Here is a 13,757-nt window from a genome sequence, read left to right as displayed (position 1 = left end):
ACACTTGCCTCTCGAATTATTGGCTTATGAGCGGCGAGCAGCTAAACCTGAGCTCAGTAACACATGTATCACAGAAAGACATCTGTGGAGGTATTTCTGTAGTTTCCAGGTGAGAAGGAGATACCCTAGAGCTATATTTCACCAAGGGAGAATTATTTAGAATGATTAGGACCCTTTACACAAAAAAGAATTTATTTAAATGAAAGAAAAGAAGAAAGGAAAGGGGGGGAAGAAGGAAAGAAAGAAGAAGGGAAGTGAGACAGAGTAGGAAAAAGGGAGGGAGGGAGGGAGGAAAGGAAGGAAAATTCAGAGAAAACAAAGCAGGTGCAAGGGGAGCAGAAAATATTATACTGGACAGTTGCATGCCCAACAGGAATGCATCTGTTCCTTAAAAATAAGGGCAACAGAGACCAACAGACAATAAATAGAACATTTGCTTAAGGAATACAGGTGTCTAGTAAATAGTGTGGATTGTTTGAAGAAAGAACTGCAAGAAAATAACTACTTTAAGTACGACACTACAATTCAGGATATCAAGAGAGGTATCTTTTCCCCTGATATCATTCTCTTATTCATCACTCCTCAAAACTCTCTCCTGTGCTAGCTTTTGTGATGAACCAAAGAACCTGGCACTCCCTCTGATATGCTGGCTCCCTTTGTTCTGATTTCTCTAACAACATCCATCCCCTCAACCTGTGTGGTCTCCAGAAATGTGGACCTTAATGTTCCAATGGTCACTTTTTTCACTATCAACCTCAAGAATTTCTCTGGTCTTTAAACTAGAACAATCACTTCTTTGCAAATGATTCCCCAAATCCTTAATTTCAGTCATCATCTCTATTCTGATTTCCAACACATATTCTCATGCAATGTATCCATAAAAATTTTCTCCTCTACCCTGGAAGTATTTTCTCCCACATGATTTGCCTCTTTTTATTAGTAGTACAACCATTCTCTCTATCACCAAGACTTTTCGATGAATCTTTTCTTTGTAACTTCTTATTCATCCACCTTTCCTCTTTTTTTCTCTACCCACAATGTATTTCAGGGCTTCATTGTACCTTATACTTGTTTTTCTGTTTTTGTTTTTGTTTTTTTTCAGCCATGCCACATGGCTTTGCAGGATCTTAGTTCCCTGACCAGGGATTGCACCCAGGCCCTCAGCAGTGAAAGCATGGAGTCCTAACCACTGGACTGCCAGGAAATTCCCCTATACCTTATACTTGAAATTACAATTATCTCCCTCTCTCTAATCTCTTTTCACAAAGCCATTTGGCACACTGCAGCTACAGAAATCTTCCTAAACATACATGTAAACATGTCCAAATCCAATAGCTTGGCATTCAAATTATCTACCAGGGGTCAAAAAGCCTGATGCTTATAGGGACTAGGAATAAATCAGAGTGGGTAAAATGTAGTGGGGGGTGGTAGGGCCTGTGGCAAATGGGACAGTATGTAACACTCAAATTCTACCATTTAAGCACTACAAAGGCCAAAGAAAACATATTGTGGGTCACTAATTTGTGATCTCTATGCCTCAAGAGCATGACCCCAACAAATCTTTTACATGCTCTTTCTCATTGCCACCCTACATGACTTCTGAGGCATAGCAGAATATAAATATTTTCCTTTAGATGCTCAAGCCTTTGCCCACTATTCCCTTTTCCTAGCCCTCTCTAACTGAGCCCTAATATTGTTGCAAAGTCCAATTTAAGTTACACTTCTCCCAAAAAACCACTGTAACCACAGGCCACCCAAACCTACAGCTCCCCTTCTGTGAGCCTCTGTACTAGTTTCTTTCTTTTTTTATTAGATTTTATTTTTTAGAGCAGTTTTAGTTTTACAGCAAAACTGAGCAGCAAAATACAGAGAATTCCCATGTATTTCCTGCCCTTATACACGTATAGCCTCACCAACTATCAAGACCCTCCCCACTAAAATGCTACATTTGTAACAACTGATGAACGTACACTGACACATCAATATTGCCTAAAGTCCGCAGTTTACATTAGGGTTCACTCTTCCTTTTGTACATTCTATGGGATTTTAACAAATGTATGACATGTATCCACAATTATATTACCACACAGAATAGTTAGTTTCACTGCCCTAAAAGTCCTCTGTGCTCTGCGTATTCATCCCTCCCTCCCCACTAATGCCTGGTAACCACTGATCCTTTTACTGTCTTGCAATATTTTTAAGGGAAACTTCAAAGTCATGTAACTGGGAAACATTTTCTTTTTAAAATGTTTTTCCAGTTTTATTAAGATATATAACATTGTGAAAGTTTAAGATGTAAAATGTGATTATTTGATATATGCATATACTGCAAAATGATTATCAGAATAAGGTTCCTTTAAACACCCATCACATATACAATGGAATATTACTCAGCCATAAAAAGAAATGAAATTGGGTTATTTGTAATGAGGTGGATGGACTTACAGTCTGTCATACAGAGTGAAGTAAGTCAGAAAGAGAAAAACAAATACAGTATGCTAACACATATATATACGCAATCTAAAAAAAAATGGTTATGAAGAACCTAGGGGCAGGACGGGAATAAAGACACAGACCTACTAGAGAGTGGACTTGAGGACACAGGGAGGGGGAAGGGGAAGCTGGGACAAAGTGAGAGAGTGGCATGGACATACATACACTATCAAAGTAAAATAGATAGCTAGTGGGAAGCAGCTGCATAGCACAGGGAAATCAGCTTGGTGCTCTGTGACCACCTAGAGGGGTGGGATAGGGAGGGTGGGAGGGAGGGAGATACAATAGGGAAGAGATATGGGGATATATATATATGTGTATAGCTGATTTACTTTGTTATAAAGCAGAAACTAACAAACCACTGTAAAGCAATTATACTCCAATAAAGATGTTAAAAAAAAACACCCATCACAACACATAGTCATAAGTTTTCTTTATTCTGGCAAGGATTTTTAAGACAGACTTACTCTCTCAGCAACTTTCAAATATACAGTACAGTACTATTAACTATAGTCACCATGGTGTACATTACATCCCCAGAACTTATTCATTTTATAGCTGGGATTTTGTACCCTTAAGCCAGTTTCATTCGTTCTCCCCTTCCCTCCACCCTTGGCAAACAAACAACAACCTACTCTGTTCCTATGAGTCTGGTTTGTCTTAATTCCACGTATAGGTGTTACCCCACAGTATTTGTTTTTGCCTGACATACTTCATTTAGCATAATGTCCTCAAAGTCCATCCATGTCGTCACATATCGCAGGATTTCCTTCTTTTTAAAACCTGAATAATATTCCTGTGTGTGTGTATGTATACATACATACATACATCACAACTTTATCCACACATCCGTCAATGGACACCTAGGTTGTTTGCATGCTTTAGCTATTGTTAAAAAAAAAATGCTGCAATGAACATGGACATTTGGATCTCTCTTTGATATGGTGATTTTATTTCCTTCAAATATATACACAGAAGTGAGATTTCTGGATCATATAGTAGTTCTATTTTAATTTTTTAAGGAACCTCTGTACCTTTTTCCATAGTGGCTGTACCAACTTACATTCCCTCCAACAGTGCACAAAAGTTCCCTTTTTTTCATATCCTCACCAGCATTATCTGTCTTTTTGATAACAGTCATTCTAACAGGTGTGAGGTGATATCTGATTGTAGTTTTGATTTGCATTTCCCTGATGATTAGTGATACTGAGCACCTTTTCATGTACAGGTTGGCCATTGGAATATCTTCCTTGGAAAATGTCTACTCAAGTCCTTTGCCCAATTTTTCTTGTAGTGTCCTTATCTGGCTTTAGTATCAGGGTAATGCTGGCCTCAAAAAATGAGCTTGTGAGTGTTCCTTCCTCTTCAATTTTTTGGAAGTGTTTCAAAAGGATCAATGTTAATTCTTTTTTAAAGGTTTGGTAGAATTCACCAGTGAAACAGCCTGATCCCAGACTTCTCTTTGGGAGGTTTTTAAATACTGTTTCAATCTCCTTAGTCATTACTGATGTGTTCATATTTTCTATTTCTTCATGATTCATTCTTGGTAAGTTGTATGTCCCTAGGCATTTATTCATTTCTTCAATTAGTTGGTATCTAACTGTTTATAATAGTCTCTTATGATCTGTTGTATTTCTTTGATATGGGTTGCAATGTCTCCTCTTTCATTATGATTGTATTTATCTGAGTCTTCTCTCTTTTTTTCTTGGTCTAGCTAATGGTTTGTCAAATTTACCTTTTCAAATAATTACCTCTTAGTTTCATTATCTTTTCTATTGTCTTTTACTCTCATTTATTTCTGCTCTAGTCTTTATTATTTCCTCCCTTCTACTAACTTTGGGATTAGTTTTTGCTTATTTTTCTATTTCCTTGAGGAGAAAAGTTAGGTTGTTTGAGATCTTTCTTTCTTCTTGATGTGTTTATCCCTACAAACTTGCCAGTTAGAATTGCTTATTTTCCCCCATCCAATAATTTCTGGTATGTGTGTTTCCATTTTGATTTGTCTCAAGGTACTTCTTTATTTCTTCTTTTTTCCTTCTTTGATCCATTAGTTGTTCAGGAGTGTTATGTTTAATTTTCAAATTTCTATGAATTTTCCACCTTTCCTCCTGTTATTGATTTCTAGTTCTATGTCACTGTGGTCAGAAAAGATATGTGATACAATTTCAATCTTCTTAACTTTGCTATCTATTAACTATCGTATGATCTATCTTGGAGAATGTTTCATGTGTACTTGAAAAGAATGTAGTCTGCCGCTGTCGGATGAAATGTTCTGTATATGTCTGTTAGGTTCATTAAGTCGTAGTGTTGTTCAAATCTACTGTTTACTTATTGATTCTCTGTATGGAGCTAATTGTTTAAAGTGGGGTACTAAAGTCCCCATCTATTACTTTATTGTTGTTTATTTCTCCTTTTAGCCCTTGTTTTAGTTCTATTAGTATTTACTTTATATATTTAGATGTTCCGATGTCGGATGCATAAATATTTACAATTGTTACATCTTCTTGATGAACTGACCATTCTGTCATTACATAATGACTGTCTTTGTCTGTTTTGACCATTTTTTTGCTTAATGTCTATTTTGTCTGTTATAAGTATCACAACCCTTGCTTTCTTTTCGTTACTATTTGCTTGAAGTATCTTTTTCCATCCCTTCAATCTCAAGCTATGTGTGTACTTAAAGCTAAAGTGAGTCTCTTATAGACAGCATATCTTTTAATCTTGTTTTTATACATTCAGGCTATTCTATGTCTTCTGATTGGAGATTTTAATACTTTTATCTTTAAAGTAATTGTTGATAGGTAGGAACTTGCTTTTGCCTTTTGTTAATTGTTTTCTGAATGTTTTGTTCCTTGCTTCTTCTAATGTTCTCATCCTTTGAGATTTGAGTACTTTTTGTGGCAGTATGCTTTGACTCCTTTATCATAAACTTTTGTGTATCTACTATAGGCTTTTCCTTTGTGGTTACCATGAGGCTTACATAAAATATATTTATAACATCCTAATTTAAACTGATAACAACTTAATTTCAATAGCATACTAAACTTTATAATTTTACCTCTTGCCCCCCCTCACAGTTTACATTATTTTAGGTTACAATTTACACATTTTATAATGTGTACCTAATAACAGATTATTGAAGTTATGATCATTTTTAATACATTTGTTTTTTTTAACTTTTAAACTAGAGTTGTAAGTGAATAATGCAACACCATTATAATATTAGAGAATCTGACTTTGGCTACATATTTACCATCACCAGTGAGTTTTACACATTCACATGTTTTTACAGTTTAAATTAGCATCTTTTCATGTTAGCATGAAAAACACCATTTAGTATTTCTAGTGATGATGAACTCCTTCAGCTTTGTTTGTTTGAGAAAATATTTATCTTTTCTTCATTTATAAAGGACAGCTTTTCGGGGTAGAGTGGTCTTGGTTGACAGGTGTTTTGTTTGTTTGTTTGTTTGTTTTCTTTCAATATTTTGAATATATCATTCCAAATTTTCCTGACCTGTAATATTTCTTTTGAGAAATTCACTGATAGTCCTGTAGGCTTTCTTCACTCTTTTTCATTCTTTTTCCTTTTTCCTCCTATGACTGGATAATTTCAAATGGCTTACCTTCCAGGTCACTTGCCTCTCTTCTGCTTGATCAAGTGTGATATTGAATCTCTCTATTGAATTTTTCAGTTCAGTCATTGTATTACTCAGCTCTAGGATTTCTGTTTGTGTATTTTTTTGATGGTCACTTTTCCTTTGTTCAACTTCTCATTTTGTTTATGCATTGTTTTCCCAATTTTGTTTAGTTGTCTTTCTGTGTACTCCTATAGTCCACTGAACTTCTTTAAGAGGATTATTCTTAATTATTTTTCAGAAAGTTCATACATCTCCATTTCTTTAGGGTCAGTTATTGGAGTCCTATTAGTTTCCTTTGGTGGTGTCATTTTTACCTGATTCTTTGTGATTCTTGACTCCTTGCATTAGTACCTGCACATTTGAGTAAGTGGTCTTCTTTCCCAGAATTTATGTTTGCTATCACAGGGTAAGACCTTCACTCATCAGCCCAACCTGGGGTACTAGATGAGTCAGCTGGTAGCATTTTTTGGCAATTGGGGCTTGCTATTGGAGTCCCTAGTTGGATGACGCTATTGCCCAGTATCTGAGGTCAGAGGGGGTGCCACTGGTTGAGCTCCATCATTGGGTGGAACTGCTGGCTGAGCTCCACATTCAAGCAGGGCTACTGCGTGGATGCTCAGATTGAGTGGGGCTACTGACTGTGTTCTGTGGCCAGGTGGGGTCACTAACTGGGTTCCGTAATCACTTCTGGTCAGGTGAGGTGACAGGCTATGTTCCCTGGTAGGGTGGTGCTACTGGTTGGCAAGTGGGCAGGGCTATGAATGGGCTTTGCAATTGCTCCTGGTCAGCTGAGGTCTCAGGCTGTGCTCCTTGAGTGAATGGCACTGCTGGCTGGACTATGTTCAGTTGGAGCTGCAGGCTGTGCTCTGTCATCAAGTAGGGCTCCAGACTGTGCACGAATGTTGCACAGGGCTGCAGGCTGGGCCTCACGACCTGGTAGGCTACTGGCTATGCTCTGACTGGGCTCTCTGGTGGTGAGGGACTTCCAACTGTATCCTGCAGGTGGGTGGGGCTAGGGACTGTGCTCTGTGGTCAGGTATGGTCACTGTCTAGGGTCCCTTATCAGGTGAAGCAACAGGCTATGCTCCACAATTGGGCAGGGTAACTGGCTGGGTTCTCTGCTTGGGTGAGGCTGCAGGCCTGGACAAGGCTAGATGTTCAGCAATCGGGCAGGGTCATAGATTGCACTCTGCTGTTGGGTGGGGTTATAGTCTGGACTCCGTGGCTCAGTGTTACTGTAGATTGGGCTCTGAGACTATCCAGGGTCACTCTTCAAGCTCCCTGGTTATGTGGAGCCAAAGAGTATGCTTAACAGTTGGGCAAGGCTGCTTGCTTGGCTCTCTGACCAAGCAGGGCTATAGCATGGGTTCCACAGTGGCCTGGGTTCTCAGGCTAGGCTACTTGGACAGGTAAGACTAGAGGCTATGCTCAGCAGTTACACAGGGCTGCAAATCTGCTTTCCAGCCCAGGCAGGACAGCACAACAAGCTGCATGGCTAGCACAGCCCATTGACCAGGCACCTAAATCAGGCAGAACTGTCCACCGAACTCTCTAGCCAGATGGGGCCACCAGTTTGGCTCCGAAGATGGGCAGAGCCACTGGCTGGGATCTCTGCTTGGGCACTGCTACAAGCAGAAATGCAGTCTGCCAAGATCTAAGTGCTGTTGCTGTAAGCCCCACCTCAACTTCTCCACCTCTATCTGATCTCCAGTGGTTGAGCCCCACAGAGATTCCCCCATTATCTCTATGCAGTGTGGCCCAAATGGTCCTTCTGGGAAGCGTCCCACAATGCTGGGGGATCTAGATGTCCACCTAGGGCTCTCTTTTTCCAGTGGAGAAACTATAGGCCCAGGGGGCCCTCTCGGTGCAGTGCTGTGCCAGTCTGGAGAGGACCAATGTGGTCAGAATGTAGCTGATCCTCTCACCCTTCTAATGTTGTACTTCTTGGTCTGCCATCTCGATTGGCAAACTTTTCTGGACTAGTTTCTATCCTCTTTGTTTTTGCCATGAACTCTTTAACACCAGCTTACGGATCCCTTCTCAGAATAAAGTAAAATACATAAAATTACAAAAGAAACCAATTATATTGAAATGGTTATCAAGATATTTAAGAAAATAAATTGTGATATAATAATAGATGTGCTTCTTGATTAAAGCATTAAAAAATAAGATCTAGTGGCAGCTTTAATAACTAGTGTAATTTTGAAGTAGTAATGACTATAAACAATATTTCAAGATATCTGCCACAAATTTAATGTGATACGAAAACATTTATTATTTCTATTAGTGACAAAGTTAGAGGTACTGTTAATACTACTTTGGTCTGTTGCCTATATTGTTAATCAGATGAAATACTAAATATTAGTTAGCAGGTAAAGAAAATAAAGAAGCCGTATTTTTCACATCTAAGTTCAGGAGCCCCTGAATTCTCTCCATGGGTCTCCCAGGGGCCTTTGGACCCCTGGTTAAAAACCCCTGCTTTTTACATATCTTTGTAATGATTCTGCAGCAATTTTATACTGCCTTCTATGTTAATCATCTTTTTTCTGCTTAGGCTTTGTGAATATGACCATAATCTCCCTACCAACATGAATTTCCTCAGCATTTAAGAATCATTTGCATGCACTGATGTTCTAAAATAGAATATACTGTTATTTTTCCTTCAACACTTGAATCACTTTTTTAAAACTGCTAATTTCTTTTTCTTTTGGTCAATGTTCTATATGTAAATGTGCCTACAAATATTTCATTTTTACCACTGATGTCCTAAAAACACTGGTCTTAGAGTTTTCTCTCAGTAGATCAAATTAAATTACACTAAAGCAGATTTTCAAAGCTGAAATAATAACTCCAAGAATCACCTAAATTTAGTATACATTATTTGTAACTAACTCATAATTGCATATATTAGAAGCTCCTCAACAATCTCAGGATATGGTGTACTTTTTAAGTGTTTCTATGTGCTCTTGTAAGTATTTTAGGACTTTTCAACTTCTTCCATATAGTGAATTTGACTTCTAGCTTCAATTTAGATATTTTGAAATAAAGGAGACATTAATATTTTTATTAATAACCTTAAATTTGTGGCTCTCTTTTGCTGATTAAATTAACATTTGGGGGTTTGTTTTTGTTTTGTTAGTAAAGGATTTATCCTGACAAATAACCAAAATCTATTAGTTGTCTGGCAGGAAAGAGCTTATTGACCCATACTGGTGTTAATTCAAGTCTCTGGGAAGCAATGTGTCCTTAATTGTTTTTTGTTGTTTTTGTTGTTATGGGGAGACAACCATGCCACATGAGCAACAAACTATGATTATGCATGGATGGAGTTTAGCACTGTAATCAAATAGAACTTACAACAAAGTTAATCTGATGATACATATTTAATGCTATGCATTATCAATGTGCTACATGGTAATTAGTCATAAATGGTAAACAGCTCCTTTGAATGGCAAATTGATGTTACTTTTGCATCACTGAAGCAAACCCTTTCTAGGATGGGAGGGAGAAAGGCAGTGGTGATCTAGTCTTTTCTCTGGCCTGAGGGAAGCAGTCTCCTTTGGGTACTTGAAAATCAAATGACTGTTTCTACCCAGGACCTTCCTCCTTACTAGAAGATACTCAGACATTGGATTTGTCTGCATAAACGCAATATTAACTTTCATAACTCAGATGAGTTATTCACAATTTGTGCCTTGTACCCAAGCAGCACAATTCCAATCACGCATACTATTAAATTACATGTTAAATTGTTTTCTCCTACAAGCAGAAGTAAGAAAATGAGTTTTGATTGAGCAGGGTAAGGAATGAGAAGAAATTTTAGAGTATCTGGCATCGAGGAGGAAGGCAAGACAGCTTGGAAAAAAGTCTTCAGTGGCCTGCTTTAAACAAAAGGAAAGCACAAATTTGTTGGGGCAAAGGATGCAAGTGATAAAACACACAGAGATGTGAAAAAGAGAAAGATACAGGCTTAGAAAAGGGAATGGATGTCTAGAAAAGAGGAAGAGATGAGACAGAAAAAGGTTAACCCACCCCCAGCAAACAGGAAATGCATGGAAGCAATGGGTATAACACTCGCAGAAGGAACCTGGCAGGATCTACACTTTGTGGTTCTCCTTCACTCACCTTCCGAGATTTAGCATAATAATGTGATTTCACAAGCAGTCCTTTTGACTGCATAGTGGATAAGATTAAACCAACTGAATTCAGTAATTTAGACATAATTTACTGCCTTCTCCAAATTGAAAGCAATTCCTTCCTCCCAACTGGACCAGGCAATTTAAAGAGAGAAACAAATATGTATCATTTATGCTACAAAATTAAGTGAAACAGAAAAAAAAAAAAAATCCCACGTAATACATTTCTATACATACATTTTTAAAGCTTGTTGCATATTAGAGGGCCATTCATAAGTGAGACTCCTTCTGTTTCTTACATTCCCTAAAGAGCTGAAAACATGACTTAAAAAATGATAAATGTTTTTAATGTTACTGGTAAATAAGTATCACAGTAGCATTCTGCATATTTACATTCTTTTTTATTTACTAAGGCATGTGAAGGAAAAGCTACAGTTTTAATGGGCAAAATAAATGCCTACATTGATTAATTCTTCAAAATATGGTTCTCTTTTACTAAAATCTGCTTATACAGAAAAGACTAGAAAGCTTCAACTACTGAATAGGAGTCAGATGTTTGTTTGTCTTTTTGTACTTTAAAATGAAACTGTCCAACTGGATAAAAAGAGGAAGAACTAAGTCACATTTAGGCTTCTTAACTTGCTCATTCTGACTATTGTGCAAAGAATCACGGGACTAAGGCAGGCAGGACAAATGTGATCAGCTCTCCATTTCAACTCAGAGAACTCTGGACCTGGCTAGCTGGACAAAGAAAACACATTTTTCAAAAAACTTTTCCACAAGGGAATTTCTTAGCACAGTGTAACTTTTGTTGAGGTTAATAAAGTTGTGTCATTATAATAAAGAGCCTACATAAACTCATTAACTCTTAGTCCTACAGGGTAAACTGTAATGCAAGCCTACACTACACAATGGAGAAACTTCTATATAGACACAGCCTGCTCAAATGGCAGACAATGGTGCTCTGAGATTTAGAGACAGTCTAAGGGAGGTATAACAAAATTGCTACAGCATAAACTACTCAATCTTCTTAAAATCAAAGCAAGCCACGTGGCTCAAAAACAAACAACAAAAAACCTGCAATGACTATGCCCATCCATGAAATATCTTGCAGTTCTTCCTTCCAAAAATTAAACCAGACTGGGTCAAACATATGAAGAATTCTAAGAATTAGATCTAATAGAGTGCTTTATTCTACCAAGCAGTTTATTTGGTGTAATCCTCACAGTGACCCAGTAATGTCAGATGAGAAGATAGGGCTTTAGCAAACTGACACAGTTTGCCCATAGGAGGCAGAATAATAGAATAAAAAGAGCAGTGGCTTTAGAGTCTTGATAGGCTTTGTTCTGAGTCTCAGCTCTACTACTCTGCCACTTACCAGCTAGGTGACAGTGGGCAATCTCTCTAAGCCTCAGTTTCCTGATGTGTAAATGAGGATAATAGTACTTATCTCATAGGACTGTTGCAGGATTCAATGAGATAAAATATATAAAGAGCACAATCCCCAGCACGTTAAGTGCTTAACAAGGGATAATTTTACCATTCACCCATTGATCCTGAGGAAGCTATTTTAACCTCTTGGCTTGTACACTTTTACGTCCATACAATGGTAATAACAATATCTACTTAAAAGTGTCATGGTGATGATGAAATAGATGCAATTTTATGTACAGAGGATGATGTGTCTACATGTGCACAGAATTAAATTTAAAAGGACACATATCTAATAAATGGCAGACACATACCTAGAACCTAGATCATCTGAGTCCTCTTACTGTCCACACAGCTAGATATTCCTAATTCTATTATCCAAACATAGAAGAACATTTTCACACAACTCCATTGAAAGGACAGCAATCTAGAAATATCTGTGAAAATGAGATTTAAAAGCAAAATATGCAAGTTACCTGAATTAAGGCCTCACTCAACATGTCTTCATTAACCTCCAGAATGATGTTTTTTATATCTTCATATGGCATACGATATGATCCTAGGAAGATAGCTAAAATAAAAATTGATTTTATTAAAAAGAGAGCAGCATCCCAATTTTAAAGTCCTAATAAATACCTGATTCCCATTTCATAGACTCAAAATATGAAATTCCTGTCACTAATATTACTCTACAGAATTATGAGCAAACAAAAGTAGCTTCCATTTGATGGACTATACTACTCGTCTAGGCAAAATGGCCTATTAGCTCAGGGTCTAATGTTTACAGCTCATGCGTATTTATATATAAGATAAAACTACTAACAGCACTGATGACTACATGCTTATGCATTTTAGATGAAGCTAATACAAAATAACCCATGAAAAGTTAGAAATTTTATCTCAAGTAGGCCTTTTAATTCAACGTAGAATTTACCATGGAGATTGTCAGATGCATCCAATACAGCACTTCTCAAGAATGACAGTAAAGTAACCCGATACTAAGAAAACCATATCAATCTACTTTGCAGTTCTCCCACATAAGAAAAAATTAAAGTGTCTGAATCCTCAATGTTCTCTGCATCCCTGATGACATTCATGAGGTGTGCTATTAGTTGCTTTTATGTTGAATCAACGATTTCCCTTGTCAACTTTTTCTTAAATGCATATATATTATGCCATATGGGAATAATTCAACAAATTATACCTAGAAAAGCTTACACTGACTCAGAAAGCATTATTCAACAATACATTCCACTTTAACCTCCACTGAACATACTTTTTAAAGAACATACATGTGTTCTTACCACCAGAACATAAATATATTCCTAAGAATTTTTTTTTTTTTCATGGAGAGGTCTATATGCCTTCCCTGGTACCTAAAGAAAAAGCATCCTCCCCTGTCCAGGCAAATGATTACCTAGACATAAACACCAAATGAGACCTCCATAGTCCAAATAAATAATGTTGACAGATATCAGCTAGCAATTAAGATCATACTATGTTTCTTTTTTTTTTTAAAGTACTGAACATCCACTTTATAAAAAAAAAGGACTGTCGGGTAAGCAATGTACACAGGCAAAACAGCTATTAGGAGACTGCTTTTCTGACAGCAACATTCCTACTGACACAAAAATGAGAATGACGAGTTGTTTACTTTAATCTGATTCTCTATAGCACACTCCTTCACAAAATAAACTCCCAAGGTATTTCTCTGCATATTTAGAAATGCTTGATGTGCTGAAATTTCTCATACATAGTGTTTTAGTATCCTCAGAATATAAACACAGCATACTGTGGTCACTCACACACACACACACACACACACACACACACAAATGCTGAATTTAATACAGAGTGGAGACTATGTCAAGAAAAACTTAGGACCTGTGTAAATGAAGATGGGTTTAACTGTCCAGCTACTTTAGGAAAAGCGTATTTAATGGTTGACTGCTTTGTTAAAGGCTTTAAGGTTCACTAACCAGTTTTAAAGTACAGTGGTTAACAACTAGCTCACATCACAATTCCTTCAAATATAAAGCAAATAGTAGTAAAAGGATTT

At 37.2% G+C, this 13,757-nt stretch overlaps 1 protein-coding gene across 1 annotated transcript in view; it reads right to left on the bottom strand.

Moving 5' to 3' along the window:
• DIAPH2 (diaphanous related formin 2) overlaps positions 1–13,757 on the bottom strand; it is a 741,115-nt gene that overhangs the window by 320,109 nt on the left and 407,249 nt on the right. The window contains exon 20 of the mRNA XM_065900213.1: positions 12,175–12,269. Coding sequence (XP_065756285.1) covers positions 12,175–12,269 — 95 coding nt within the window. The remainder of the gene's footprint in view (positions 1–12,174; positions 12,270–13,757) is intronic.

This window comes from Phocoena phocoena, chromosome X, assembly GCF_963924675.1.
Source record: "Phocoena phocoena chromosome X, mPhoPho1.1, whole genome shotgun sequence".
Lineage (NCBI taxonomy): Eukaryota > Metazoa > Chordata > Mammalia > Artiodactyla > Phocoenidae > Phocoena > Phocoena phocoena.
This window is presented reverse-complemented; position numbering and strand designations above follow the sequence as displayed.